This window comes from Branchiostoma floridae, chromosome 16, assembly GCF_000003815.2.
Source record: "Branchiostoma floridae strain S238N-H82 chromosome 16, Bfl_VNyyK, whole genome shotgun sequence".
Classification (NCBI taxonomy): Eukaryota; Metazoa; Chordata; class Leptocardii; order Amphioxiformes; family Branchiostomatidae; genus Branchiostoma; species Branchiostoma floridae.
This window is the reverse complement of record NC_049994.1, coordinates 18,049,786-18,075,218: the sequence shown is the minus strand read 5'-3', so window position 1 is coordinate 18,075,218 and position 25,433 is coordinate 18,049,786. Positions and strand designations below refer to the sequence as shown.

Here is a 25,433-nt window from a genome sequence, read left to right as displayed (position 1 = left end):
CTAGTCGCCTAATTTTCCTACCGTTGGATTTCTGGCTTTCGAAAGGCTTTACTTGACATTTCTGAATAGAGACGGTGGGCGCCACAGACTTCCTGCAACTTATAATCCACTGCTTACTGAGTCACGTGTTCTATCTGCATAACGTGACGTCACGACAGCAGTGGATTGTTCATTCCTTGACAAAGACTGATGCTGTGCAGTCGAAACTTTTGGGTGAGTCCAATTTTGGTGTTGGAAATTACAGTTCAACTATTTCAAAAAGAAATATATTTCGTATTCCCTTCACTGGGTTTCTATAAGTAGAGGAAATACAGTTCTGCTGTATGAGCGAACTCGATCGTTGTTTTAGGGTTTGCAAATAATAAATGAGAATTAAATTTCATTCAACTTGACGTTGTATCACTGTTGTAAACTATCATACTAAGTGTTTTCTCTTGTTGTTGGATCAGACGGAGACAGTAGCTGCTGCTAAATCTTGTATTCTATTGAGTTAGCACTACAGACAGTGGGGTTGGTATTCCACGGGTGGTGGTGCCAGAGGTTGTGTTACTTCTAAATTCTCACACAGCTTCATGGAGTATACTTCATATTAATGATGGACTATACTAACTTAGTAATACATAGATTAGAGGGTACGAGTTAGATAAAACGAACTCAAGTGTAAAGTTTCCTCCTTAACAATAATAACAGGAATTATCAGAAAACAACAAGTTTGTAAAAAAAACTATTCTATAAAACTACATATCTACCATATTACATTTCTACTCCTTCATTTCTCGATCACATTGCAGGTTAGCTGACAAACAGCAGTAAAATCATTTCACCGAGACCACTGCTTTTGTGTGGTCGCTTATTTTCTTTTAGTATTCACTACAGGTTAGACTGTTTCTAAAACAGTATATATGCAAAGCAAGTAGAGAAAATATCATTTCAAAACGGTACAAATGTTAGATACACATGTATATAACAAACCATTAGTTTTTGATACTTTGTTATATATCGTCCAAAGTCCATGCTTTGGACAGCCTATCTGAAAATGTCTATCTACTTATCCTATGCGCATCTATCAAGTCATCTATCAATAATTCTACCTTAAACAGTAGAATTTCGATACATCAACTTGAGAAGTTTAAGATACGTTTCTCATGCAGCATCACCTTTCAAGTCCACACTATAGATAATCAGATGAGAAGCACCCTTGATTTCCGGGATAGCCGCACAGGGATAATCTGTCACTTGTCCTGTATCCAGGCTCTCCGCAAAGCCGGTTCGTCATCAGTTTTTATGTCTCAGATCAAATTTCAGTCACACATCGCAGAGTAGTGACCTTGACCACACTGTGTTTTTTTCATGTGTTTTGTAAAGAACTGCAAAAAAAAAAAACGAATTATCCTTATTTAGTCATTCCCTTGTATGGGTTCTCATGTGCTTGGACAAGGTTGACTTCCAAGCTGTCCTAAACCCACAATCTCCACACATGTATGGTTTCTCGCCGGTGTGTTTTGCTAAATGTTTGTTCAAACTTGATTTCTGTGTTGCAGAATAGTCACACTGGTCACACTTGTGGGGTTTTTCTCCTGTATGGGTTCTCATGTGTTGGGATAAGGTGGACTTTTGAGCTGTCCTGTACCCACACTCCCCACACATGAAGGGTTTCTCACCGGTGTGCTTCGCTGCCATATGGTAGTCCAGGTGGGGCTTCTGTGCTGCAGAATAGTCACACTGCTCACACTTGTAGGGTTTTTCTCCTGTGTGGGTTCTCATATGTTTGGATAACGTACACCTTGTAGCTGCTCTGTACCCACACTCCCCACACATGTAGGGTTTGTCCCCTGTATGTGTTGTTTGATGGATACCTAAATTGACTTTCCGTGTTGCAGAATAGTCGCACTGGTCACACTTGTAGGGTTTTTCATCTGAATGGATTCTCATATGTTTGGATAAGTCAGACTTCCGAGCTGTCCTGTACCCACACTCTCCACACATGTAGGGTTTGTCGTCCGTGTGTTTTGTGCGATGCTCGTCCAAATGGTGTTTCCGTGATGCAGCATAGTCACACTGGTCACACTTGTAGGGTTTTTCTCCAGTATGGGTTCGCATATGTATTGATAGCTTAGATGTATGAGCCGCCCTGTACCCACACTCCCCACACATGAAGGGTTTCCTACCGGTGTGCTTTCCTGCAATATGATGTTCAAGATGGGGTTTTCGAGATGCAGAATAGTCGTACTGGTCACACTTGTAGGGTTTTTCTCCAGTATGGATTCTCATATGTATGGATAACTTAGACTTTTGAACTGTCCTATATCCGCACTCCCCACACATATAGGGGTTTTCACCCGTGTGTTTTGTGCGATGCTGAACCAAATCGGATTTCCGTGCTGCAGAATAGTCGCACTGGTCACACTTGTAGGGTTTTTCACCTGTATGGATTCTCATATGTTTGGACAAGCTAGATTTATAACCTGTCCTGTAGCCACACTCCCCACACATATAGGGTTGCTCGCCAGTGTGTTTTGTGCGATGCTCGACTAAATGGGTTTTCCATGCTGTAGAATAGTCGCACTGGTCACACTTGTAGGGTTTTTCTCCTGTATGGATTCTCATATGCTGTACTAAGTTAGATTTTTTTAGTTGTCCTGTACCCACACTCCCCACACATGTAGTGCTTTTCTCCAGAGTGAATTGCTAGATGACGGTCCAAGTGAGATTTCCATGATGTAGAAAAGTCACAGCGATCACAATTGTATGGTTTGTCTCCTGCCTGCTCACTTACGTGACTAGCAGTGTTCAAGTTGACCTTTTGGTCTGCTGCCTGGTCTTCAGCATTGCTTGATGTGGGGTTGAAGTCCAACAGGAAAACCCCGGTGGGAGACTCATTCCAGCAATTTTGTTCTACTTCGATGAGAGACCCATGCCATGACGTTGCCATGTTCAGCCTAATAAGACAAGGTTAGATGTCATCATAATATTAGAATTGATAGAAAAACTACACGGAGCTATAATTTGATCAGATAATTTCACAATTCTACTGCTTAACAACCCAATCAAATTTCGATTTTTTTGCGAATAGAATTTTGATTTCTCAACTTTTTATCATTTTATATTCTAGAGTAAGTTGTTACATCATTAAGTTGTTACAATACCCCAAATAAAGTCATTCAATCCATTGATATCGCTTAGAACCTTTCTTATATCGACTACAGTTCATTTTATCCCGAAATGGCACGGAAATTGGAGGATGTACACGATCGCGACAGATGCAGTGGGGGAGAAACTGGGGGAAATCTTAACAGCAGATGGCCTTCCATGACAATGCATACCATTTTCTCCAAAAGGCCATTTATATGTTCCAAAGCGGCCATTTTGCATCCTACACTACGTGCGGAGGTAATGAGGGCGACACGTTTGCTTGGTTTCGCCCCCCTCCCCCTTTATTTCTACCGATATTCACATAAAGAAATCTCCTACAAACTAGCATATTACTTCGTCTTTTTCTCCACGGAAATGATCTTAAACTGTTACGCTCAACATCAGAAAACCTGACTGCTCGCTGTTAAGTCTTACCAGCTTCCTATGACGGTTTTTCTCCTCGCGTAAACCTGGACTCGGGCTGCTTTCTGGTTTCGTCGTAGCGAGGGGTCAGAGGTGAACTATTCCGGGTCAAAGGTGAAATTCCTTCACCTGATTCTCAAGATATTTGACTCCCGCCAACATGTTACAAAGCGTCATACAAAGTCCTCAGTCTGAGGTTCTATCATTATGTTTAGTATGATAGCCAATCTCCCACCAATAGATTCAGATCCAAATTTTGTTCATGGGTGTAATCAGCGGTTAGAGGATATCGAGCTCGTCTAGGAAAACGGATAAAAACAAGTTTCTGATTTTCGTACTGTTATAGGTTGTTTTTCCTATGCGAAAAGCTTGGCTTAAAAACATTGCAGAACAAGACATTAATTCGTACAGTCTACAAATAGGGGGGGCATAGTTCTCCTGTACAGGGCACTCGATTGTTGATTTAAAGTTTATACATAATGGATAAAGAATTGAATATCAACTTGATTCTGTATCACATTCTGTTACAAATTGTACTATCAAGTTTTGTTCTATGTAGAGGAATCAGACGGAGACAGTCGATGCTGCTTAATCATGTATTCTGTTGTGTTAGCACTACAGACAGTGGGGTGGGTATTCTTTAACAAAAGTTTTCTCCTGAACAAAGACAATAGGAATAATCCGAAAAAAATTAACAAGTTTCAAAACGATTCTATGAAACTACATATCTACCATTACACATTTCTACCACAGTGCATACTTCATTCATACATGTAAGTCTCATTACGTTACTTTGTATTACTTTACTATGTTAAGTTTTCATGTACCTAATGTGTGTTTTAAAGCCTGAATACACAATTCCGCGCTGTCATGTATATAGAGATTGGAATCAATAAACTATCATTACTATTCCTTCACCGATCAGCTTGCAGGTTAGTTGACAAACAGCAAAAATCATTTCACCGAGACCACTTATTGTCTTAAGCTGGTATTCACTAAAGGTTACACATTTTCAAAACAGACTATATTCAAAGAAAGTGGACAACATATTATTACATTACGGTAGAAATTTTAAATATATAACAAAGTAACAAAAAGAAGCAATTCAATATGCCTTAACTTGCTTTGGACAAACACTTGCATATTTACAAACATCTAATAACGGATCATATGAGCAACTATCAAGTCATTCAATACTACTACCTAAAACAGTGGACTTTCGTCAACATGGGGGTTAAAATGATCAATCTAATTTTCACCTTTAGGATCACCTTTCAAGTCCACATGGCTTCTCTCGGTAAAAGTCTGACAATAGTCATATTGTAGAAGTACTGTGAGAAGCACCCTTAATGTTTTAAAGAGCCGCACAGGGCCGAACTGTCACTAGTCCTGTATCCAGACTCTCCACAAATCCGGGATCAGCTTATATGGCTGTCTCTCATCAGAGTTCAATGCGTCCACAGCTCAGATTTGTGACACTGAATACCCAGCTTGTTTTTCTATGTAGTGTGTTTTGCGATATGGTGGTCGAAAAAGGATTTAGTAACTGTCATGCTGGTTTCATTTGCTTGTTCATTCTCCAATATGGATTTCCATATGTTTAGACAAGTCAGACTTTCGAGCTGTCCTGTACCCACACTTCTCACACATGTTTCTCACCGGTATGTTTTGCTGCCACATGGAGATCCAAATGGACTTTCTGTGCTGCAGAATAGTCACACTGGTCACACTTGTATGGTTTTTCCCCTGCATGGGTTCTCATATGTCGGGATAAGTGAGACTTTTGAACTGTCCTGTATCCACACACCCCACACTTGTACGGTTTTTCTCCTGCATGGGTTCTCATGTGTCTGGTTAAGGCAAATTTTCGACTTGTCCTGCACCCACACTCCCCACACATGTAGGGTTTCTCAACGGTGTGTTGTGCTGCTATGTGGTTGTCCAGAGTGGCCTTTTGTGTTGCAGAATAGTCACACTGGTCACACTTGTAGGGTTTTTCTCCAGTATGGATTCGCATATGTATGGATAACGTAGATTTTGTAGTCGTCCTGTACCCACACTCCCCGCACATGAAGGGTTTGTCACCAGTGTGTTTTGCTGCTATGTGGTTGTTCAAATTGACTTTCACTGCTGCAGAATAGTCGCACTGGTCACACTTGTAAGGTTTTTCTCCTGTATGGGTTCTCATATGTATGGATAACTCAGACCTTTGGACTGTCCTATATCCACACTCACCGCACATGTAGGGTTTCTCGCCAGTGTGCTTTGCTGCCATATGGTGCTTCAGGTAGTATTTCCGTGATGCAGAATAGTCGCACTGATCACACTTGTAGGGTTTTTCTCCAGTATGGATTCTCATATGTCTGGATAACTTAGACTTCTGAGCCGCTCTGTACCCACACTCCCCACACATGTAGGGTTTGTCCCCGGTATGTGTTGCTTGATAAGTAGCCAAGCTACCCCTTTCTGCAGCAGAATAGTCGCACTGGTCACACTTGTTGGGTTTTTCTCCAGTATGGATTCTCATATGCCGGGATAACTTAGACCAATGAACTGCCCGATACCCACATTCCCCACACATGAAGGGTTTCTCACCAGCGTTTTTTAAGTTGACTTTCTGTGCTGCTGTCTGGTCTTCAGCATCGCTTGATTTGCTGCCACAGGCAATCTGACAAACCTCGGCGGGAGACCCATCACAGCGGTTCCGCTCTACTCCAGTGTGAGACCCTGGTCCTGTCGTTGCCATGTCTAACCTAATGAGAAAATAAAGAGATTATTTTCTAAGTCATCATGATCATGATGTTGAAAATAGATTGTTATAACTTGATCAGATAACTATTGTGTTATAACTCATTTCCGACGTGTCTCTGAGAAAAGGAATGTTGCTTTCTCCACTTGTGACAATTTTCTAACTCGACTATTATTAATGTCACAAATCCCTGTCAGCCCCTACAGTCACTCAACCAGTTCTATTAGATAGAATCATGTCCCCCAAAAAGCTATTTTATTTTGTATTTATATCCAAAAACGACCACGTTGCCCCCTACCTATACTACTTTAACGTGCGGCGGTTTCGCCCCCCTCCCCCTTCATTGCCACCATATTCATATCCAGAAATGCCCTATATATTATCATATTTCTCCGCTTTTCTTCCACGAAAATAACTTGAAACTCTTACGCTCATATAGGAATACCTGGCTGCTTTCTATTAAGTCTTACCTTCTTCCTATGCCGAGTTTTCTCCTCGCGTAAACCGGGGATCGAGCTGGTTTCTTCTTTTGCCGAGGGGTCATAGGTAAAGCGGTACGGGTCAAAGGTGAATAAGTTCTCCTGATATCCCAGATATTTGACTTCCACCAACACGTTACGAAACGTCATGTTAAGTGCTCAGTCGATGTTAGACCGCTTTGCCTTATCTTTAGTATGATGGCCAGTCTCTCACCAATAGATTCAGATCCAAAATTAGTTCATGGATGAGGGCCGTGAGGCATATTAACATATGCACATCAATGAGCACTTAGAGGATATTGAGCTAATCTAGGGGAAAAAACGCATGAAACAAATCTTATTCTTTCTAGTTTCCTGATTTTCGTACTGTTGGGGGTTGTTTTTGCTGCTCGAAAGGCTTTGCTTAAAAATCATTGTTCGCTGCGCAGAACAAGACATTAATTCGTACAGTCTACAAATAGAGGGAGCATAGATCTCCTGTACAGGGCACTCGATTGTTGATTTAAAGTTTATACATAATAGATAAGGAATTGAATATCAACTTGATTCTGTATCACATTCTGTTACAAATTGTACTATTAAGTTTTGTTCTATGTAGTGGAATCAGACGGAGACAGTAGATGCTGCTAAACCTTGTATTCCTTTGTGTTAGCAGACAGCGGGGTTGGCATTCCACGGATGGTGGTGCAGGAGGTTGTGTTACTTCTCAATTCACAGCTTCATGGAGCATACTTTCTCGAATAAAATAAGTACCTTTTAAAATTGATATTCATGATGGACTATACTACCATAGTAATGCATAGATTAAAGGGTACGAATTAAGTAATACGAACTCAAGTGTAAAGTTTCCTCCTCAACAATAACAACAGGAATAATCAACAATGAACAAGTTTCAAAAACTATTCTATGAAACTACAAATCTACTATTACACATTTCTACCATAGTGTGCACTTCAGTCATACATGTTAGTCTCATTAATATACTTTTCATTACTGAACTTTTCTTTACTTTACTATGTTGAGTTTTAATGTACCTGTGTGTTTGTTTTAATGCCTGAATACGCAATTCAGTGTGTTACAGTGCTGCTACGTATTTGGAGATTGGAACTGCAATCAATAAATTATCATTGCTATTCCTTCAGCGATCAGCTTGCAGGTTAGTTGTCAAACAGTAAAAACATTTCAGCGCCACTTATTGTCTTAAGCTGGTATTCACTAAAGGTTACACATTTTCAAAACAGACTATATTCAAAGAAAGTGGACAACATATTATTACATTACGGTAGAAATTTTAAATATATAACAAAGTAACAAAAAGAAACAATTCAATATGCCTTAACTTGCTTTGGACAAACACTATTTACAAACATCTATAAACGGATCCTATGAGCATCTATGAAGTCATTCTATGCTTCTACCTAAAACAGTGGACTTTCATCAACATGAGGGTTAAAATGATCAAGCTAATTTTCACCTTTAGGATCACCTTTCAAGTCCACATGGCTTCTCTCGGTAACAGTCTGACAATAGTCATATTGTAGAAGTACTGTGAGAAGCACCCTTAATGTTTTAAAGAGCCGCACAGGGCCGAACTGTCACTAGTCCTGTATCCAGACTGTCCACAAATCCGGGATCAGATTATATGGCTGTCTCTCATCAGAGTTCAATGCGTCCACAGCTCAGATTTGTGACACTGAATACCCAGCTTGTTTTTCTATGTAGTGTGTTTTGCGATATGGTGGTCGAAAAAGGATTTAGTAACTGTCGTGCTGGTTTCATTTGCTTGTTCATTCTCCAATATGGATTTCCATATGTTTAGACAAGTCAGACATTCGAACTGTCCTGTACCCACACTTCTCACACATGTAGGGTTTCTCACCGGTATGTTTTGCCGCCACATGGAGGTCCAAATGGACTTTCTGTGCTGCAGAATAGTCACACTGGTCACACTTGTAGGGTTTTTCCCCTGCATGGGTTCTCATATGTCGGGATAAGTGAGACTTTTGAACTGTCCTGTATCCACACTCCCCACACTTGTAGGGTTTTTCTCCTGCATGGGTTCTCATGTGTCTGGTTAAGGCAAATTTTCGACTTGTCCTGTACCCACACTCCCCACACATGTTGGGTTTCTCAACGGTGTGTTGTGCTGCTATGTGGTTGTCCAGAGTGGCCTTTTGTGTTGCAGAATAGTCACACTGGTCACACTCACGGCACGAAAAACGGTATTTAAGGATGCTGAAACCATGCGTAATGTTGACGTATTTTCCTCCTTTACGGATCTATTCACCACTTATACGAGTACGTAAATATTGCCTTTAAGTGGTCTTTCTGTAGGTCCGTGTTAGTCCTTATTTTCCGGTTTTCCCGTTATCTTTCAGCAATTTAAAGATGTCGTAAATGATTTTTAAAACCCCCTTAAAACTTGTTTAAAGTTCACGTTTATTTGATCTAAAGCCTATTTACGTCTCATATACGTGTGCATTAAGTGGATTATAACGTGTGTTTAGGTGCCTTTTCAGCAGCTTAAATTTGCCATAAATACCTATTATAACGCCCTTAAGACTTGTTTAAACTTCACGTTTATTTGATTTAAAGCCTGTTTACGTCTCATATACGTGTTCATTAAGTGGATTATAACGTGTGTTTAGGTGCCTTTTCAGCAGCTTAAATTTGCCATAAATACTTATTAAAACGCCCTTAAGACATGTTTAAACTTCACGTTTATTTGATCTAAAGCCTATTTACGTCTCATATACGTGTGAATTAAGAGGATTTAATGTGTCTATATTTTTCTTTTTAGCAGCTTAAAGTTGTCATAAATACGTACCAAAACACCCTTAAGACATGTTTAAAGTTCCCTCTGTACGTCTCATATACGTGTGCATTAAGGTGTGGATAAGTGCCATTTTAGGAGAATAATCATTAGCAGATTTCAAAGCAAGAAAATACAATGGATGAAACTTTAAAATTTTATTGAATTACGAGAAAATATTACATGGAAAAGTAAAAAAAAACCTACAGACTACTAGGTATTTGTGGCCTTTCATTCTGATGTAGTCGGCAGTTGAAACAATCACAACGGTTGCGCAGTTCCGTGCAGCAGCCCACAGTCCCATTTCCAGTGTCGGGTGAAGCGTCTCGGCGTAAGTTAAAAAGAGCACACATGTACAGTTCCATCTGGTCACCACAGGAATAAGAATCCGGTAAGATCTAGAGTATCCTAGAGTAGTGGCCGATATGACTCGTGTTGTTGGATGGTCCTGGATTCTGTGAACGCGAAACATGTTCAGCTTGCAGTGTCGGCTTCTATTAATCCGGATGGTGCAAGGGCCGTGATTTCCATTCTGTGTCGATTTCCAACAACAACAGCTTGTACAGAATGATAGCCACCTCGTATCTTTGAGTCAAATTCCGTCACCGGGGGTCCTAGGCGGTAAAAGCGGTGTTGCGGCCACAACTTGCGGGCTAGAGCAGGCCCAAACTTTCTTCAATACTTCTCTTCAAAAATGAACGCCTGGAAAATAACCGCTCCTTGTCGTACGTATGGCCCGTAAATTTGAACCCCCCACTCTTTTCTGCCATTGGATACATCCTATCACATGACACAGCTGTGCCACAGACGGACCAAGGAAGTTCAACCTCCTTGGACGGACGGAGGCGTGCGCACCATGGCGAGTACGAAATAACGCTGAATAAATTTACATCTTGCCTGCCCAAACAAACACGAGCAACACGAGAAGACACCGCCTGTGTGCACAAACTGTTCTTTCTCGACGCTTGCTTGTAGATAAAGAAATAAACATATTTCGTACATTTACCTGTAGTAAGAACTGCTTGCCGTTTTATAGAGAAAACACAACTCACTGCACAAAACGGTATACCTACTACATCCTTATTCTTCAAGCAGAGGTTGAGTCGCGGAGATATTCATAGCAGTAGTCGGGATTTCTACCGTCTCTTAGCTCGAGTGTCAACATGCATGCCACAAAGAAAACCTCACCCTGATTTAGACCCTGGAATTTCAGAACATATATGCGGTATAAAATAAAAAGGAAATGGTCTCCTCCTGTTCGCATAAACTGCGCTTCAAACATGCCGTATGTTCAGCAGAAAAAGGCACCGTTTCATAAAACCTTTGAGACGGTGTTAGCTAATAGATAAAACGGGGGTAGTACCCCCAAGTTTGCTTAAGCTACGCGGATTCAAAGATTAAACATGTCGTATGTTCAACAGAAATACGCAACATTTCATATACGTCTTGGCAACATATAAGCTAAACGTTAACGGGGGAGGTCTCCCCTAGTTCGCTTAAACTGCGCGGATTCAAAGATTAAATATGTCGTATGTTTTACAGAAATACGCAACATTTCATATACGTTTTGGCAGCATATAAACTAAACGGGGGAGGTCTCCCCTAGTTCGCTTAAAACTGCGCGGATTCAAAGATTAAACTTGTTGTATGTTCAACAGAATTACGCAACATTTCATATACGTTTTGGCAGCATATAAGCTAAACAGGGGAGGTCTCCCCTAGTTCGCTTAAACTGCGCGGATTCCAAGATTTAACTTGTTGTATGTTTTACAGAAATACGCAACATTTCATATACGTCTTGACAACATAAAAGCTAAACGGGGGAGGTCTCCCCTAGTTCGCTTAAACTGCGCGGATTCCAAGATTTAACTTGTTGTATGTTTTACAGAAATACGCAACATTTCATATACGTCTTGACAACATAAAAGCTAAACGGGGGAGGTCTCCCCTAGTTCGCTTAAACTGCGCGGATTCCAAGATTTAACTTGTTGTATGTTTTACAGAAATACGCAACATTTCATATACGTTTTGGCAGCATATAAGCTAAACGGGGGGAGGTCTCCCTTAGTTCGCTTAAACTGTGCGGATTCGAATATTAAACATGTCGTATGTTTTACAGAAATACGCAACATTTCATATACGTTTTGGCAACATATAAGCTAAACGGGGGAGGTCTCCCCTAGTTCGCTTAAACTGCGCGGATTCAAAGATTAAACTTGTATGTTTTACAGAAATACGCAACATTTCATATACGTTTTGGCAGCATAAAAGCTAAACGGGGGAGGTCTCCCCTAGTTCGCTTAAACTGTGCGGATTCAAATATTAAACATGTCGTATGTTCAAAAGAATTACGCAACATTTCATATACGTTTTGGCAACATATAAGCTAAACGGGGGAGGTCTCCCCTAGTTCGCTGAAACTGCGCGGATTCAAAAATTAAACATGTCGTATGTTCAAATGAAATACGCAACATTTCATATACGGCTTAGCAAATATATTAACGGGGGAGGTCTTCCCTTCTTTGCGTAAATGACGGTTCGAAATAAATTATATATATGGCATCCTTCGGTCAATATTGACCATGGTATACGCAACATCTCATATAACGTAAAATAGCGCATATAAGCTAACCGTGAGAGGTTCTCCCCTGTTCGAATTAAACCTTGCGCACAGAAAGTTTGAATACGTCAAATGCTTTCGGAATAGCTAAGATACACAGAAGATTATTGTATTTGACTTTGTATTGTATTGTATTTGTATTTGCTGAGGTATAAACATAACATTTTGTACCAGAAAGCGCAATAATTTTCAGTTTTGACTGTTATAAAACAGATGACGCAATGTTTTATCTAACACCAGACAAAGGCTTATTACATTTGACTTAGCCGGTTAACATGTATTTTGTAACAGATCTAGAGAAACGGTATTTGTCCGTTTTGACAGAAAATATTTTTGAGACATTTAAGTTGTCTCTTCGGCATACTAAAATACATGTAAAATTCACGTAAAGAAACACAACAAATTAAGTTAGATTTACAAACGCTGAAATCTTCCGTAAATGCCAAATGTATGTTTCCGATGCCTTTAATAGATCTTAAAATCTGCTGAAATATTTCTCCGCCTTTAAGGGCTTTATACGTATCTCTGAAACTTTGCTTAAAAAGTTGTTTTCGTGCTGTGACTTGTAGGGTTTTTCTCCAGTATGGATTCGCATATGTATGGATAACGTAGATTTTGTAGTCGTCCTGTACCCACACTCCCCGCACATGAAGGGTTTGTCACCAGTGTGTTTTGCTGCTATGTGGTTGTTCAAATTGACTTTCACTGCTGCAGAATAGTCGCACTGGTCACACTTGTAAGGTTTTTCTCCTGTATGGGTTCTCATATGTATGGATAACTCAGACCTTTGGACTGTCCTATACCCACACTCCCCACACATGTAGGGTTTCTCGCCAGTGTGCTTTGCTGCCATATGGTGCTTCAGGTAGGATTTCCGTGATGCAGAATAGTCGCACTGATCACACTTGTAGGGTTTTTCTCCAGTATGGATTCTCATATGTCTGGATAACTTAGACTTTTGAGCCGCTCTGTAGCCACACTCCCCACACATGTAGGGTTTGTCCCCGGTATGTGTTGCTTGATGAGTAGCCAAGCTACCCTTTTCTGCAGCAGAATAGTCACACTGGTCACATTTGTATGGTTTTTCTCCAGTATGGATTCTCATATGCCGGGATAACTTAGACCAATGAACTGCCCGATACCCACATTCCCCACACATGAAGGGTTTCACACCAGCGTTTTTTAAGTTGACTTTCTGTGCTGCCGTCTGGTCTTCAGCATCGCTTGATTTGCTGTCACAGGCAGTCTGAGAAACCTCGGCGGGAGACCCATCACAGCGGTTCTGCCCTACTCCAGTGTGAGACTCGTGTGCCACCGTTGCCATGTCTAACCGAATGAGAAAATAAAGAGAGAAAACAAAGTGATTTTTTTCTAAGTCATCATGATATTGAAAATAGACTGTGTTATAACCTGATCAGATAACTATTGTGTTATAACTCAACTTCATTCTGGCGTGTGTTGTGAGAAAAGAAGTGTTGCTTTCTCCACTTGTGATAATTTTCTAAGCACGACTATTTAAGTCTGGTGAAATCCCTGTCAGACCTTACTGTGAATCACTCAAACCGCCAATCTCACTTTAATAAAACCTTCCTTATAATAATCACATTAAATAGAATCATGCAATTCTACCCCAAAATCAAGGAAAATGGCAGGGAAAATTAGCAATGAAATTGGTACAGTATGGTTCTGGAAGACACTAGCAGAATGATAAAGCTAGGTAGAAATTTCAGAGTTTAGATACTGTTGTGTTGTGGTCTGGCGGAGTGGTACAAACTGAGGCCAGTGAGTTGTCTGGAAATAGTTCTATCCAAGGGCCAATAAGTAATTGCTGGGCCTTTGCCTGATGATACTATTGTATGTAACAGATACCGTCTGTTCACACCCATGAAGGATACGAAAATGTATATAAGTTACAACAAAGATGATATTGTAGCATCATTGTCACTTTCTTCAGCTTTCTTCTTAATTATTTAAATTCAAATTTGATAGACACAACACATTCAATAAAGAAAATCTAATAGTAAATAGCTTACAGATGATATAAAACGATAGCTTTCCCTACAATCTGCAACGAGCTATAAAAACAGCCCCACTCTTCCCCTGGCTTGATATACCGTAAATGCATCTAAGTTCGCGGGGATTTAATTTCGCGGTAGCGGGAAAATAGGCTTTTCGCGGTGGTTTTAATTTCGCGGTAACACCATAGTCTGCAGTCTAATACCGTTATAGAAAAATGTTCGCGGTAAAGTGGCCATCGTGAAAACCGCGAACATTAATCCACCGCGAACATTTCTGCATTTACAGTACTTCAGTATGCCTGCCTTTTAAACGTTACTTCGAGGCATTAAATTATGTGAATATGTCAATAAACAAAACCATTCTCTCTCTCTCTCTCTCTCTCAAACACGTGTGCTTTACAAAAAAACAATAACTGCCTTACATGGCATTAGATAACATTGCATGTCCTCCAAAAAGGCTAAATATTTCCTAAAACAGCCACGTTACGTAGTAGATACGTAATGAGGAATGAGGGTCGCACGCATGTTTGGTTGCGCCCCCCTCCCCCTTCATTGTCTACCATGTTCATATCTAGAAATGTACTAACCACCATCAACTTTCTACACTTTTTATTCCACAGAAATGACCTCAAACTCTTCCGCTAGGTATCATTATACTTGACTGCTCGCTATTAAGCCTTACCTGCTTCCTATGACGTTTTTCTCCTCACGTAAAATCAGGCGCTCGGGTTGCTAGTGCTTCCGTCGCAACGAGGGGTCACAGGTGAAGGGGGTAGGTCAAAGGTGAATATGGTCTCCTGATTACCAACATATTTGACTCCCGCCAACACGTTAAAAAGTACCATGCTTCGTTCTTAGTCCGAGGTTCTGAAAGGTTCCGAAGGGCGAGTAGAACAGAAAGGAACAATACATACAAATATCCTGACTCCTGGGAATCGAACCCGGACCGTCAGATCACAAACCTAGCAAGCGTAACCGATTCAGCCAAAAGCCTACCGCCATTTGGAAAGGTCGGTTTGCGCTATATGAGTACTTGAACCCCCACTGTTACAGTTCTACCCTTTATCTCACATTTAACACATTATTATGATGGCCCATCACTCACCAATAGATTCGAGTGTCGATTATGGGTGAGTGCCGTGATAATCTCCAAGCAGATCCTACGGTGCCATAAGATAGTATCAAAGCTGGCCAAGGAGTCAAATGGGCCCCGGAGTGGGTTTGATACTATATTACGCCACCGTGGATCTGCTTGGAGATTATGTCGTGAGGCATATAAACATGATCAATTAGCTTTATCATATTTAAGCACTTATATATGATAAAGAGTATATTGAACCAGTTTTGGAAAAACGTAATCAAAAACTATTCTCGTCTCCTATTTTTCATGTTGTCTTAGACTATATCACGAAAGGTATCCCGTTTGTCTACATTGGGTTTCTATTAGTAGAGGAAACGCAGTTCTGCTGCACGGGCGAACTGATGTACATGAGCGAACTCCATTGTTGTGTTAGAGATTCCAAAAAAAATAGATAAGAATCGAATTTCATTTAATTTAACATCTGTATCACAACTCTGTTGTAAACTGTCATACCAAGTGTTGTATCTTGTTGTGGAATCAGACGGAGACAGTAGACGATGTTAAACTTTGTATTCTATTGCGTTTATAGCACTACAGACAGCGGGTGGAATTCCACGGGTGGTGCCAGAGGTTGTGTTACTTCTAAATTCTCACACAGCTTTATGGAGTATACTTCATATTCATGATGGACTATACTTAGTAATACATAGATTAGAGGGTACGAGTTTCATAATACAAACTCAAGTGTAATGTTTCCTCCTTAACTATAACAAAATGAATTATCAAAAAACGATTAACAAGTTTCAAAAACGATTCTACATATCTACATATCGAACAGATATTTAACACAGTGAACAATTCAATCCTTTATTATCATTACACTTGATCACCTTGCAGGTTAGTTGACAAACACCAGTAAAAATCATTTTATCGAGACCACTGTTTTTATGTGGTGGATTATTTTCTTTTGCTGGGATTCACTACAGGTTAGATAGACATTTTATAAAATAGAATGTACCCACAGTAAGTTAACAAAGTATTATTTCTTACGATACAAATATTAGGCATATAACAAAGTAACAAAAACTAATTCGATGCCTTAACTTGCTTTGGACAAACACTTGTCTATTTGAAAACATCTATCAACTTATCCTATGAGTATCTATCAAGTTATTCTACAATACTATCGTAAACATGTTTCAAGTTATCCTGTGCGCATCGATCAACTCATTGTATAATTCTACCTACAAGACATGTCCCAAACAGAACATATTCAAGTAAGAAGACAAAATATTATTTCATAACTGTAGCAATGTAAGATATATAACAAAGTAACCTATTTGAAAAAAACACAGCAAACTTCGAACTTACCTTTGCGCATCTATCGAGTAATTCCTATAAGTCTTACACAGTGGACTATCACCAACATAAGAAGTTAAAAGTTATCAAGCTAAGTAATTTCACATTTCAGTTCCACCTGGCTTCTTTAAGTGAGAGTCTCACAATAGTCACGTGGAAAGCATCCTCAATGTCCGGAAGGGTCGCCAGGGTTGTCGCTTATCCTGTTTCCTTAAAGCCGGTTCGTCATCAGTTTTTACGGATGTCTCAAATCAACTTTCAGTCACACATCGCAGAGCAGTGACCTTGACCTTGGGTTTCTCACCACCGTGTTTTGTTGCTATGTGCCTGTCCAAATTGGGCTTATGTGATGTAGCATAGTTGCACTGGTCACACTTGAAGGGCCTTTCCCCTGTATGAATTTTCATATGTTTAGCCAAAATGGACTTTATAGCTGTCCTGTACCCGCACTCCCCACACATGTTGGGTTTCTCTCCAGTGTGTTTTGCCGCTATATGTTTGTCCAGAGTGGCCTTTTGTACTGCAGAGTAGTCACACTGATCACACATGTAGGGTTTCTCACCACTGTGCTTTGCTGCTATATGGTTGTCTAAACTGTTTTTGTGTGCTGCAGAATAGTCACACTGGTTACACTTGTAGGGTTTCTCTCCAGTATGGGTTCTCATGTGTTTAGACAAAGTAGACCTTTGAGCTGTCCTATATCCACACTCCCCACACATGTAGGGTTTCTCGCCGGTGTGCTTTGCTAAATGTTTGTTCAAACTTGATTTCTCTGCTGCAGAATAGTCACACTGTTTACACTTGTAGGGTTTCTCTCCAGTATGGGTTCTCATGTGTCGGGATAAGTCAGACTTTTGAGCCGCCCTGTATCCACACTCCCCACACATGTAGGGTTTCTCACCCGTATGTTTTGTGCGATGCTGGTCCAAAACGGATTTCCGTGCAGCAGAGTAGTCACACTGGTCGCACTTGTAGGGTTTTTCACCTGTGTGGGTTCTCATATGTCTGGATAACTTTGACTTTTGAACTGTCCTATATCCACACTCACCACACTTGTAGGGTCGCTCACCAGTGTGTTGTGATGCTATATGATTGTCCAAAGTGGCTTTCAGTGCTGCAGCATAGTCACACTGGTCACACTTGTGGGGGTTTTCTCCAGTGTGGATTTTCATATGTGTGGATAAGGTAGACTTTAGAGCTGTCCTGAATCCACACTCCCCACACATGTAGGGTTTCTCACCTGTGTGTTTTGTGCGATGCTGGACCAAATGGTGTTTCCATGCTGTAGAATATTCGCATTGGTCACACATGTAGGGTTTTTCACCTGTATGGGCTCTCATATGTCGGGATAACTTAGACTTTTCAACTGTTCTGTACCCACACTCCCCACACATGTAGGGTTTATCATCAGTGTGCTTTGTTGCTATATGGTTGCCAAGGTGGTACTTTTGTGTTGCAGAATAGTCACACTGGTCACACTTAAAGTGTTTTTCACCACCGTGTTTTGCTGCTATGTGCCTGTCCAAATTGGGCTTATGTGATGTAGCATAGTTGCACTGGTCACACTTAAAGGGCCTTTCCCCTGTATGAATTTTCATATGTTTAGCCAAAATGGACTTTGTTGCTGTCCTGTATCCGCACTCACCGCACATGTAGGGTTTCTCACCGGTGTGTCTTGTGCGATGCTGGTCTAAATAGGCTTTCCGTGCAGCAGAATAGTCACACTGGTCACACTTGTAGGGTTTTTCTCCTGTGTGGGTTCTCATATGTCTGGATAGCTTAGACTTTTGAACTGCCCGGTACCCACATTCCCCATACATGAAGAGTTTATCACCAGCGTTATTGATGTTGGCGTTTTGTGCTGCCGTGTGGTTTCCAGCATTCCTTATTTTGCTCTGGCAGTCAAAGTGGGGAACTCCGGTGAGAGACCCATCATAGCATTTCTGATCCACTCCGGTGGGAGACCCTTGCTTAGTCGTTTCCATGTCCAACCTACTGAGAAAATGAAGAAAGAATTACAAAAGTCATCGTATATATCTAAAGAAAGTACCGGAAAGTGTTATATGACCATACACTTATACCACACAATAGCTTAGGCGCGTTCATAGTAAAAGGAACCGTTGATTTTCCTATCTTTCAAGAATCCAACAGGTTACTAAAAAATCACCTGCAAGTCTTTTAGAGTTGTCACGTCAGTAAGAATACATTCACTCATGATGTTCAAAAGATGAGGCGGTATATAATTCTTTATCCCCCACAAAACGTTTCGTTTAATTGTAGTTATTTAATATGGCCACACAGCTTCGGACCAACTATTTGTGAATACTTCGCTTTTCCTAGAAAACTTGACCTTTGCTAGCTAGTGATTATAGGGATAAATATATATTGGGATAAGATATTGGGATATGCAAATTACAGATAAAGAATTATGCATCTATAGATCACCTATTGAACTTCCTGTTCTTATCAATAAAATTTTACCAACACTGTTATTGTTGTAGTAGATTTAAGAAATTGGAAAAGCCAAAATAATAGATGATACAACAACCTGAAAAAATGACACTGTCCGAACCATCATCCCGGCCCCCTTCCTAACTAGTTCAAAGGTCACTTCCGGATGTTTCCACGTGCCACTTACAAACCATTAAATGCCCTTATATGGTCTTAGGTATCACTCCATACCCTCTAAAACTGTCACCTCCCTGCTGTATGACGTATGGAGGTGATGACGGGGCAAGTTTGGTCTCGCCCCCCTCCCCCTGTGCGATTCCACCATTTTCATATCCAGAAATGTCCTATAAACTTTCATATTTCTCTGGTTTTCTCCCACAAAAATGACCTATAACTTTTACGCTCCATATCAAAATACTTGATTGCTCGCCATCAGCTCTTACCTGCTTTCTTTGACGGTTTTTCTGGTCGCATCAACAGGAAGTCGAGCTGCTTTCTTCTATCGTCGCAGCTAGGGGTCAGAGGTTAACTACTGCGTGTCAAAGGTCAAACTTGTTCTCCTGATCCTCAAGATATTTGACTCCCGCCAACACGTTACAAAGCGTCATGCTAAGTCCTCAGTCTGAGGTTCGGCCGCTTTGCTTTATCTTTAGTATGATTGCGAATCTCACCAATAGATTCAGATCCAAATTTTGTACATGGGTGAGGGGCGTGACGCATATTAACATGATCAATTAGCACTTAGAGGATATTGAGCTAGTCTAGGGAAAAAGTAAAAAAAAAACAAATGTTATTCTAGTCTCCTGATTTTCATACTGTTGGATTTTTTTTTCCTGTAGGAGGTACGCCTTTCATTCTGGCATGGGCAGAACAAGAAAATGTTTCATCGCATCAAAGATGGCGCAACGTCTTCCATTTTACTGGGTTTCTATAAACAGAGGAAACGTAGTTCTGTTTTACAGGTGAACTAGATTGTTGATTTAAAGTTTACACATAACTAATAAAGAAAAGAATGTCGTTCAGCCTGATGCTAATCACACATCAATTTCATACTGTAATATTTTGTTTATGTCTTGCTGTGGAATCAGACGGAGACAGTAGATGCTGCTTAACCTTGTATTTTATTGCGTTAACACTACAGACAGTGGGGTGGGCATTCCACGGGTGGTGCCAGAGGTTGTGTTACTTCTCAATTCTCACACAGCTTCATGGAGCATACTTAATATTCATACCTCTGTCATACTAAGTGTTGTCTTTGTTGTGGAATCAGAAGGCGACAGTGCATGCAGCTAAATCGTGTATTTTGTTACGTTAACACCACAGACAGTGGGGTGGGCATTCCACGGGTGGTGGTGCCAGATGTTGTGTTACTTCTCAATTCTCACACAGCTTCATGGAGTATATTATATTGTTTCGAATAAAATACGCACATTTTAAACTTACCATAGTAATACATAGATTAGAGGGTACGAATTAAGTAATACGAATTCAAGTGTAAAGTCTCCTCCTCTAACAACAGGGTCAGGAACTATCAGAAAACAAGAAATAAGTTTCAAAAACGATTCTACAAAACTACATATGTACAATTACGTCAGTACAAATGTTAGATATGTAACAAAGTAACAAAAACTAATTTGATGCATTAACCTGCTTTGGACAAATAGTTCCCTATTTGAAAAAAAGCATCTATCATCTTATCCTATGAGAAACTATCAAGTCATTCTATAATTCTCTGTTTAACAGTGGACTTTCAATTCATAAACATGAGAAGTCTAGAATAATCAAGCCGAGTTCCATATACAGGATCACATTTCAAGTCCACGTGACTTCTCTTAGCGAGAGTCTCACAATATCCAGGGCGGCAGCACCCTCAGTTTCCAGAAGGGTCACTTGTATCCAGGCTCTCCGCAAAGCCGGTTCGTCATCTGTTTCCACGGATGTTTCAGATCAAAATTCAGTCACATATCGCATATTAGTGAACTACTGGAAAAAACTTTATCAACAGACGATTTAGTAACTGTCAAGCGAATTACCCTTGTTCGGTCATTCTCTTGTATGGGTTCTCATGTGTTTGGACAAGGTTGACTTCCGAGTTGTCCTGTAGCCACACTCCCCGCACATGTAGGGTTTCTCACCATTGTGTTTTGTTCTAACATGTCTAACCAAATTGCCTTTGTCTCCTGTAGAATAGTCACACTGATCACACCTGTAGGGTTTTTCTCCTGTGTGGGTTCTCATATGTGCCGACAATACAAACTTCCGAGTGGTCCTAAAACCGCACTCCCCACACATGTAGGGTTTCTCGCCGGTGTGATTTGCTAAATGTTTGTTCAAACTTGATTTCTCTGCTGCAGAATAGTCACATTGGTCACACTTGTAGGGTTTTTCTCCAGTATGGATTCGCATATGTATTGACAGCTTTGATTTTGTAGCTGTTCTGAACCCACACTCCCCACACATGTAGGGTTTCTCACCTGTGTGTTGTGTGCGATGCTGGACCAAAGTCGATTTCTGTGCTGCAGAATAGTCGCACTGGTCACACTTGTAGGGTTTCTCTCCAGTATGGATTCGCATATGTATTGACAGCTTTGATTTTGTACCTGTTCTGAACCCACACTCCCCACACATGTAGGGTTTCTCACCCGTGTGTTGTGTGCTATGCTGGACCAAAGTCGATTTCTGTGCTGCAGAATAGTCGCACTGGTCACACTTGTAGCGTTTTTCTCCTGTATGGGTTCTCATGTGTCGGGATAAGTTAGACCTTTGAGCTGCTCTGTACCCACACTCCCCACACATGTAGGGTTTGTCCCCGTTATGTGTTGCTTGATGGGTAACCAAATTGATCTTTTGTGATGTAGAATAGTCGCACTTGTCACAGTTGTAGGGTTTTTCTCCTGTGTGGGTTCTCATATGTTGGGTTAAGTGGTGCTTTCTAGCCGCCCTGTATCCACACTCTCCACACATGTATGGTTTCTCACCACTGTGTTTTGCTACTATATGGTTGTCCAAACTGCTTTTCTGTGCTGCAGAATAGTCACAATGGTCACACTTGTAGGGTTTTTCTCCTGTGTGGATTCTTATATGTCTGGATAACAGAGAATTTTGAATTGTCCTGTACCCACACTCCCCACACATGTAGGGTTTCTCACCAGTGTGTTTCAATGCCAACTGGTGGTCGAGGTGGGGTTTCTGTGCAGCAGAATAGTCGTACTGGTCACATTTGTAGGGTTTTTCTCCAGTGTGGATTAAAGTAGACTTTTGAGTCGCCCTGTACCCACAATCACCAAACAGGTAGAGTTTATCACCGGCGTGTTTTGTTCTAACATGTCTGACCAAATTGCCTTTCACTCCTGTACAATAGTCACACTGGTCACACTTGTAGGGTTTTTCTCCTGTGTGAGTTCTCATATGTTTGACGAAGTCAGACTTTTGAGCCGCCCTGTACTCACACTCATCACACATGTAGGGTTTGTCCCCGGTGTGTGTTGCTTGATGAGTAACCAAAGTGGATTTCTTTGCTGCAGAATACTCGCATTGATCACACTTGTAGGGGTTTTCTCCAGTATGAGTTCTCATATGTTGGGATAAGTCAGACTTGTAAGTTGTGCTGTACCCACACTCCCCACACATGTTGGGTTTCTCGCCAGTGTGTTTTAATGCTATATGGCTGTCCAGACTGCCTTTCTGTGCAGCTGAATAGTCGCACTTGTCACACTTGTATGGTTTTTCTCCAGTATGGATTCTCATGTGTTGGGATAAGTGAGATTTTTTAGCTGTTCTGTACCCGCACTCCCCACACATGTAGGGTTTGTCTCCGGTGTGTTTTGATGCTACATGATTGTCCAAACTGGATTTCATTGCTGCCGAATAGTCACACTCGTCACACTTGTAGGGGTTTTCACCAGTATGGGTTCTCATATGTTTCGCCAATGCAGCCTTATGAGCTGCCCTGTACCCACACTCCCTACACATGTAGGGCTTGTCCCCGGTATGCTTCGCTAAATGTTTGTCCAAATTGGATTTATCTGCTGCAAAATAGTCACACTGGTCACACATGTAGGGTTTTTCCCCTGTATGGGTTCTCATATGTCTAGATAATTCAGACTTTTGAGTTGTCCTATACCCACACTCCCCACACATGTAGGGTTTGTCTCCGGTGTGAGTTGCTAGATGACGGTTTAAGTTGGATTTCCATGCTGCAGAATAGTCACAGCGGTCACACTTGTAGCGCTTTTCTCCTGTATGCTCACTAGCAATCTTCACGCGGACTTTTTGTGCTGTCGTCTGGTCGTCACCATTGCTTGATTTGCTGGCACAGTCAATCTTGGGAACCCCGGTGGGAGACCCATCATCCACATCGGTGGGAGACACTTGTCCTGCCATTGCCATGTGCAGCCTAATAAGAAAAAACAAGAAGAAATTGTTTCAATCATAATGATATTGAAAATTCATAGAAAACAAACTATTTTGTGTTACAACTTGATCAAATAATTTTCACCTACTGCATAGCAGCTCAACCAAATCTAGAAATGGTTTGTGGAAAAAAAAGAAATATTGTTTTCTCAACCGATAATTCTCTCGGCTAGAGCAAGTTGTTATAATTTTCCTGTTAGCTATTATAATCAGTCATCAACCAGTCAATCTCGCTCAGAATATTTCTTGTATAAACTAGAATTAATTCTACCCTGAATGGAAAGAAAACGTAAATGAATTGGTACTTATATGCAGTATATAGTTTGTATGCTTTGTATGCTTTATTATAGTCAATTAGCTGATATTACTATTGACAAGCTTTACAATTGTATTCAGCTAATCTTATAAATACGAACACAACACATTCTGGGAGACACTTGCAGAATGAGAAAGGTTGAAAGTTTTGAGATTAGTTACTCTATTACTGTCTTATCTGACACTACTGCTACACTAAATTCAAATTCATAAACAAAGCTAAAATTAGATGATACAACTTAAAATTGTCCCTTATAACTTGCAACAATGAGACAGGGTAAAGCAGGCCACCCTCAACTTAGATACGTCATTCCTTGCTTCCAAAGGTCACATTGGGGTATTCCCACATGTGAGCTTTACAAACCATTTAACGCCCTTACATTACACTACGTATAATTTCTATCATCCAAAACCCCATTCAAACCCTCCAAAACGACCACCTTTCCTCCTACACGACGTGCGGAGGTAATGAGGGTCTCACGAATGTTTGGTTTCGCCCCCCTCCCCCTTCATTTCTACCATATTCAAATACAGAAATCTCCTACAAACTATCATATTACTTCCGTTTTTCTCCACAGAAAGGACCTCAAACTCTTACGCTCAACATCAAAATACCTGACTGCTCGCTGTTAAGCCTTATCTGCTTCCTAAGACGGGTTTTCTCCTCGCGTAAACCGGGAGTCGAGCTGCTTTCTGCTTTCGTCGCAGCGAGGGGTCAGAGGTGAACTATTCCGGGTCAAAGTTCAAATTTTTTCACCTGATTCTCAAGATACTTGACTCCCGCCAACATGTTACAAAGCGTCAGTGTGAGGTTCTACCGTTTTGCCTTATGTTTAGTATGATAGCCAATCTCTAACCAATAGATTCAGATCTAAATTCTGTTCATGGGTGTAATCAGCGCTTAGAGGATATCGAGCTCATCTAGGAAAATGGATAAAACAAGTTTCTGATTTTCGTACTGTTGTAGGTTGTTTTTGCTGTGCGAAAGGCTTTGCTTAAAAACATTGCAGAACAAGACATTATTTCGTACAGTCTACATAGGGGGGGCATAGTTCTCCTGATTGTTGATTTAAAGTTTCTACATAATGGATAAGCGCTACCTACCCCTTCTCCGCAAGGAGGCGGGGGGGAGGGGGCAGATGATCCACGCAAGCCTGACCTAGTCTCGTGCTCTCTCGCGAGAACTGAGACTAGGTCATTCCCCTGACGATGATGTACTGGTAGACATCGAAAATTTGGAAGGTATGTACTGTTCCTTTACAAAAAGCAGTCATTGATTGATGAAAATTGTTGTAACCATAATGGATAAGGAATTGAATCTTATTCAACTTGATTCTGTATCACATTCTGTTACAAACTGTACTATTAAGTTTTGCTCTATGTAGTGGAATCAGACGGAGACAGTCGATGCTGCTTAATCTTGTATTCTGTTGTGTTAGCACTACAGACAGTGAGGTGGGTGTGCTTTAACAAAAGTTTTCTCCTGAACTAGCCACACAGGAAATAATCCCAAAACAATGAACAAGTTTCAAAAAACATTCTATGAAACTCCATATCTAGCCATTACAAACATATCAGTTA

The 25,433-nt window shown here is 40.7% G+C and overlaps 5 protein-coding genes across 5 annotated transcripts in view; all 5 read right to left on the bottom strand.

Moving 5' to 3' along the window:
• Positions 1–470: 470 nt before the first annotated feature.
• Positions 471–3,716, bottom strand: LOC118403768 (zinc finger protein 271-like). The gene is made up of 2 exons (XM_035802569.1): positions 3,568–3,716; positions 471–2,939 (listed from the first exon to the last, which is right to left on the bottom strand). The coding sequence occupies exon 2, from the start codon at positions 2,605–2,607 to the stop codon at positions 1,402–1,404; it is 1,206 nt and encodes a 401-aa protein (XP_035658462.1). The 5' UTR covers positions 2,608–2,939; positions 3,568–3,716; the 3' UTR covers positions 471–1,401.
• LOC118403783 (protein krueppel-like) lies at positions 471–8,983 on the bottom strand. Its single transcript, XM_035802584.1, has 2 exons — positions 8,270–8,983; positions 471–1,157 (listed from the first exon to the last, which is right to left on the bottom strand). Exon 1 carries the CDS (start codon positions 8,901–8,903, stop codon positions 8,571–8,573), a length of 333 nt encoding a protein of 110 aa, XP_035658477.1. The 5' UTR covers positions 8,904–8,983; the 3' UTR covers positions 471–1,157; positions 8,270–8,570.
• LOC118403046 (zinc finger protein 239-like) lies at positions 4,755–6,900 on the bottom strand. Its single transcript, XM_035801483.1, has 3 exons — positions 6,775–6,900; positions 5,202–6,308; positions 4,755–4,758 (listed from the first exon to the last, which is right to left on the bottom strand). The coding sequence occupies exons 1-3, from the start codon at positions 6,846–6,848 to the stop codon at positions 4,755–4,757; spliced, it is 1,185 nt and encodes a 394-aa protein (XP_035657376.1). The 5' UTR covers positions 6,849–6,900.
• Positions 8,984–16,169: 7,186 nt separating the features above from the next.
• Positions 16,170–25,433, bottom strand: part of LOC118403760 (gastrula zinc finger protein XlCGF57.1-like) — a 13,310-nt gene continuing 4,046 nt past the window's right edge. The window contains exon 2 of the mRNA XM_035802559.1: positions 16,170–18,668. Within this exon, the coding sequence (XP_035658452.1) occupies positions 16,925–18,658 (1,734 nt within the window). The 5' untranslated portion in view covers positions 18,659–18,668 and the 3' untranslated portion in view covers positions 16,170–16,924. The remainder of the gene's footprint in view (positions 18,669–25,433) is intronic.
• LOC118403757 (zinc finger protein 260-like) lies at positions 20,412–24,566 on the bottom strand. The gene is made up of 2 exons (XM_035802555.1): positions 24,493–24,566; positions 20,412–23,520 (listed from the first exon to the last, which is right to left on the bottom strand). Exon 2 carries the CDS (start codon positions 23,511–23,513, stop codon positions 21,168–21,170), a length of 2,346 nt encoding a protein of 781 aa, XP_035658448.1. The 5' UTR covers positions 23,514–23,520; positions 24,493–24,566; the 3' UTR covers positions 20,412–21,167.

Excerpts from the sequence above, each read along its gene's own strand:
- LOC118403768 (XM_035802569.1), bottom strand. The coding sequence starts at position 2,607 with ATGAGAATCCATACAGGAGAAAAACCCTACAAGTGTGACCAGTGCGAC.
- LOC118403046 (XM_035801483.1), bottom strand. The coding sequence starts at position 6,848 with ATGACCCCTCGGCAAAAGAAGAAACCAGCTCGATCCCCGGTTTACGCG. Across the intron at positions 6,309-6,774 it reads AAACTCGGCATAGGAAGAAG|GTTAGACATGGCAACGACAG; the intron begins GTAAGACTTAAT and ends TTTTCTCATTAG.
- LOC118403783 (XM_035802584.1), bottom strand. The coding sequence starts at position 8,903 with ATGTGTGGGGAGTGTGGGTACAGGACAAGTCGAAAATTTGCCTTAACC.
- LOC118403757 (XM_035802555.1), bottom strand. The coding sequence starts at position 23,513 with ATGGCAATGGCAGGACAAGTGTCTCCCACCGATGTGGATGATGGGTCT.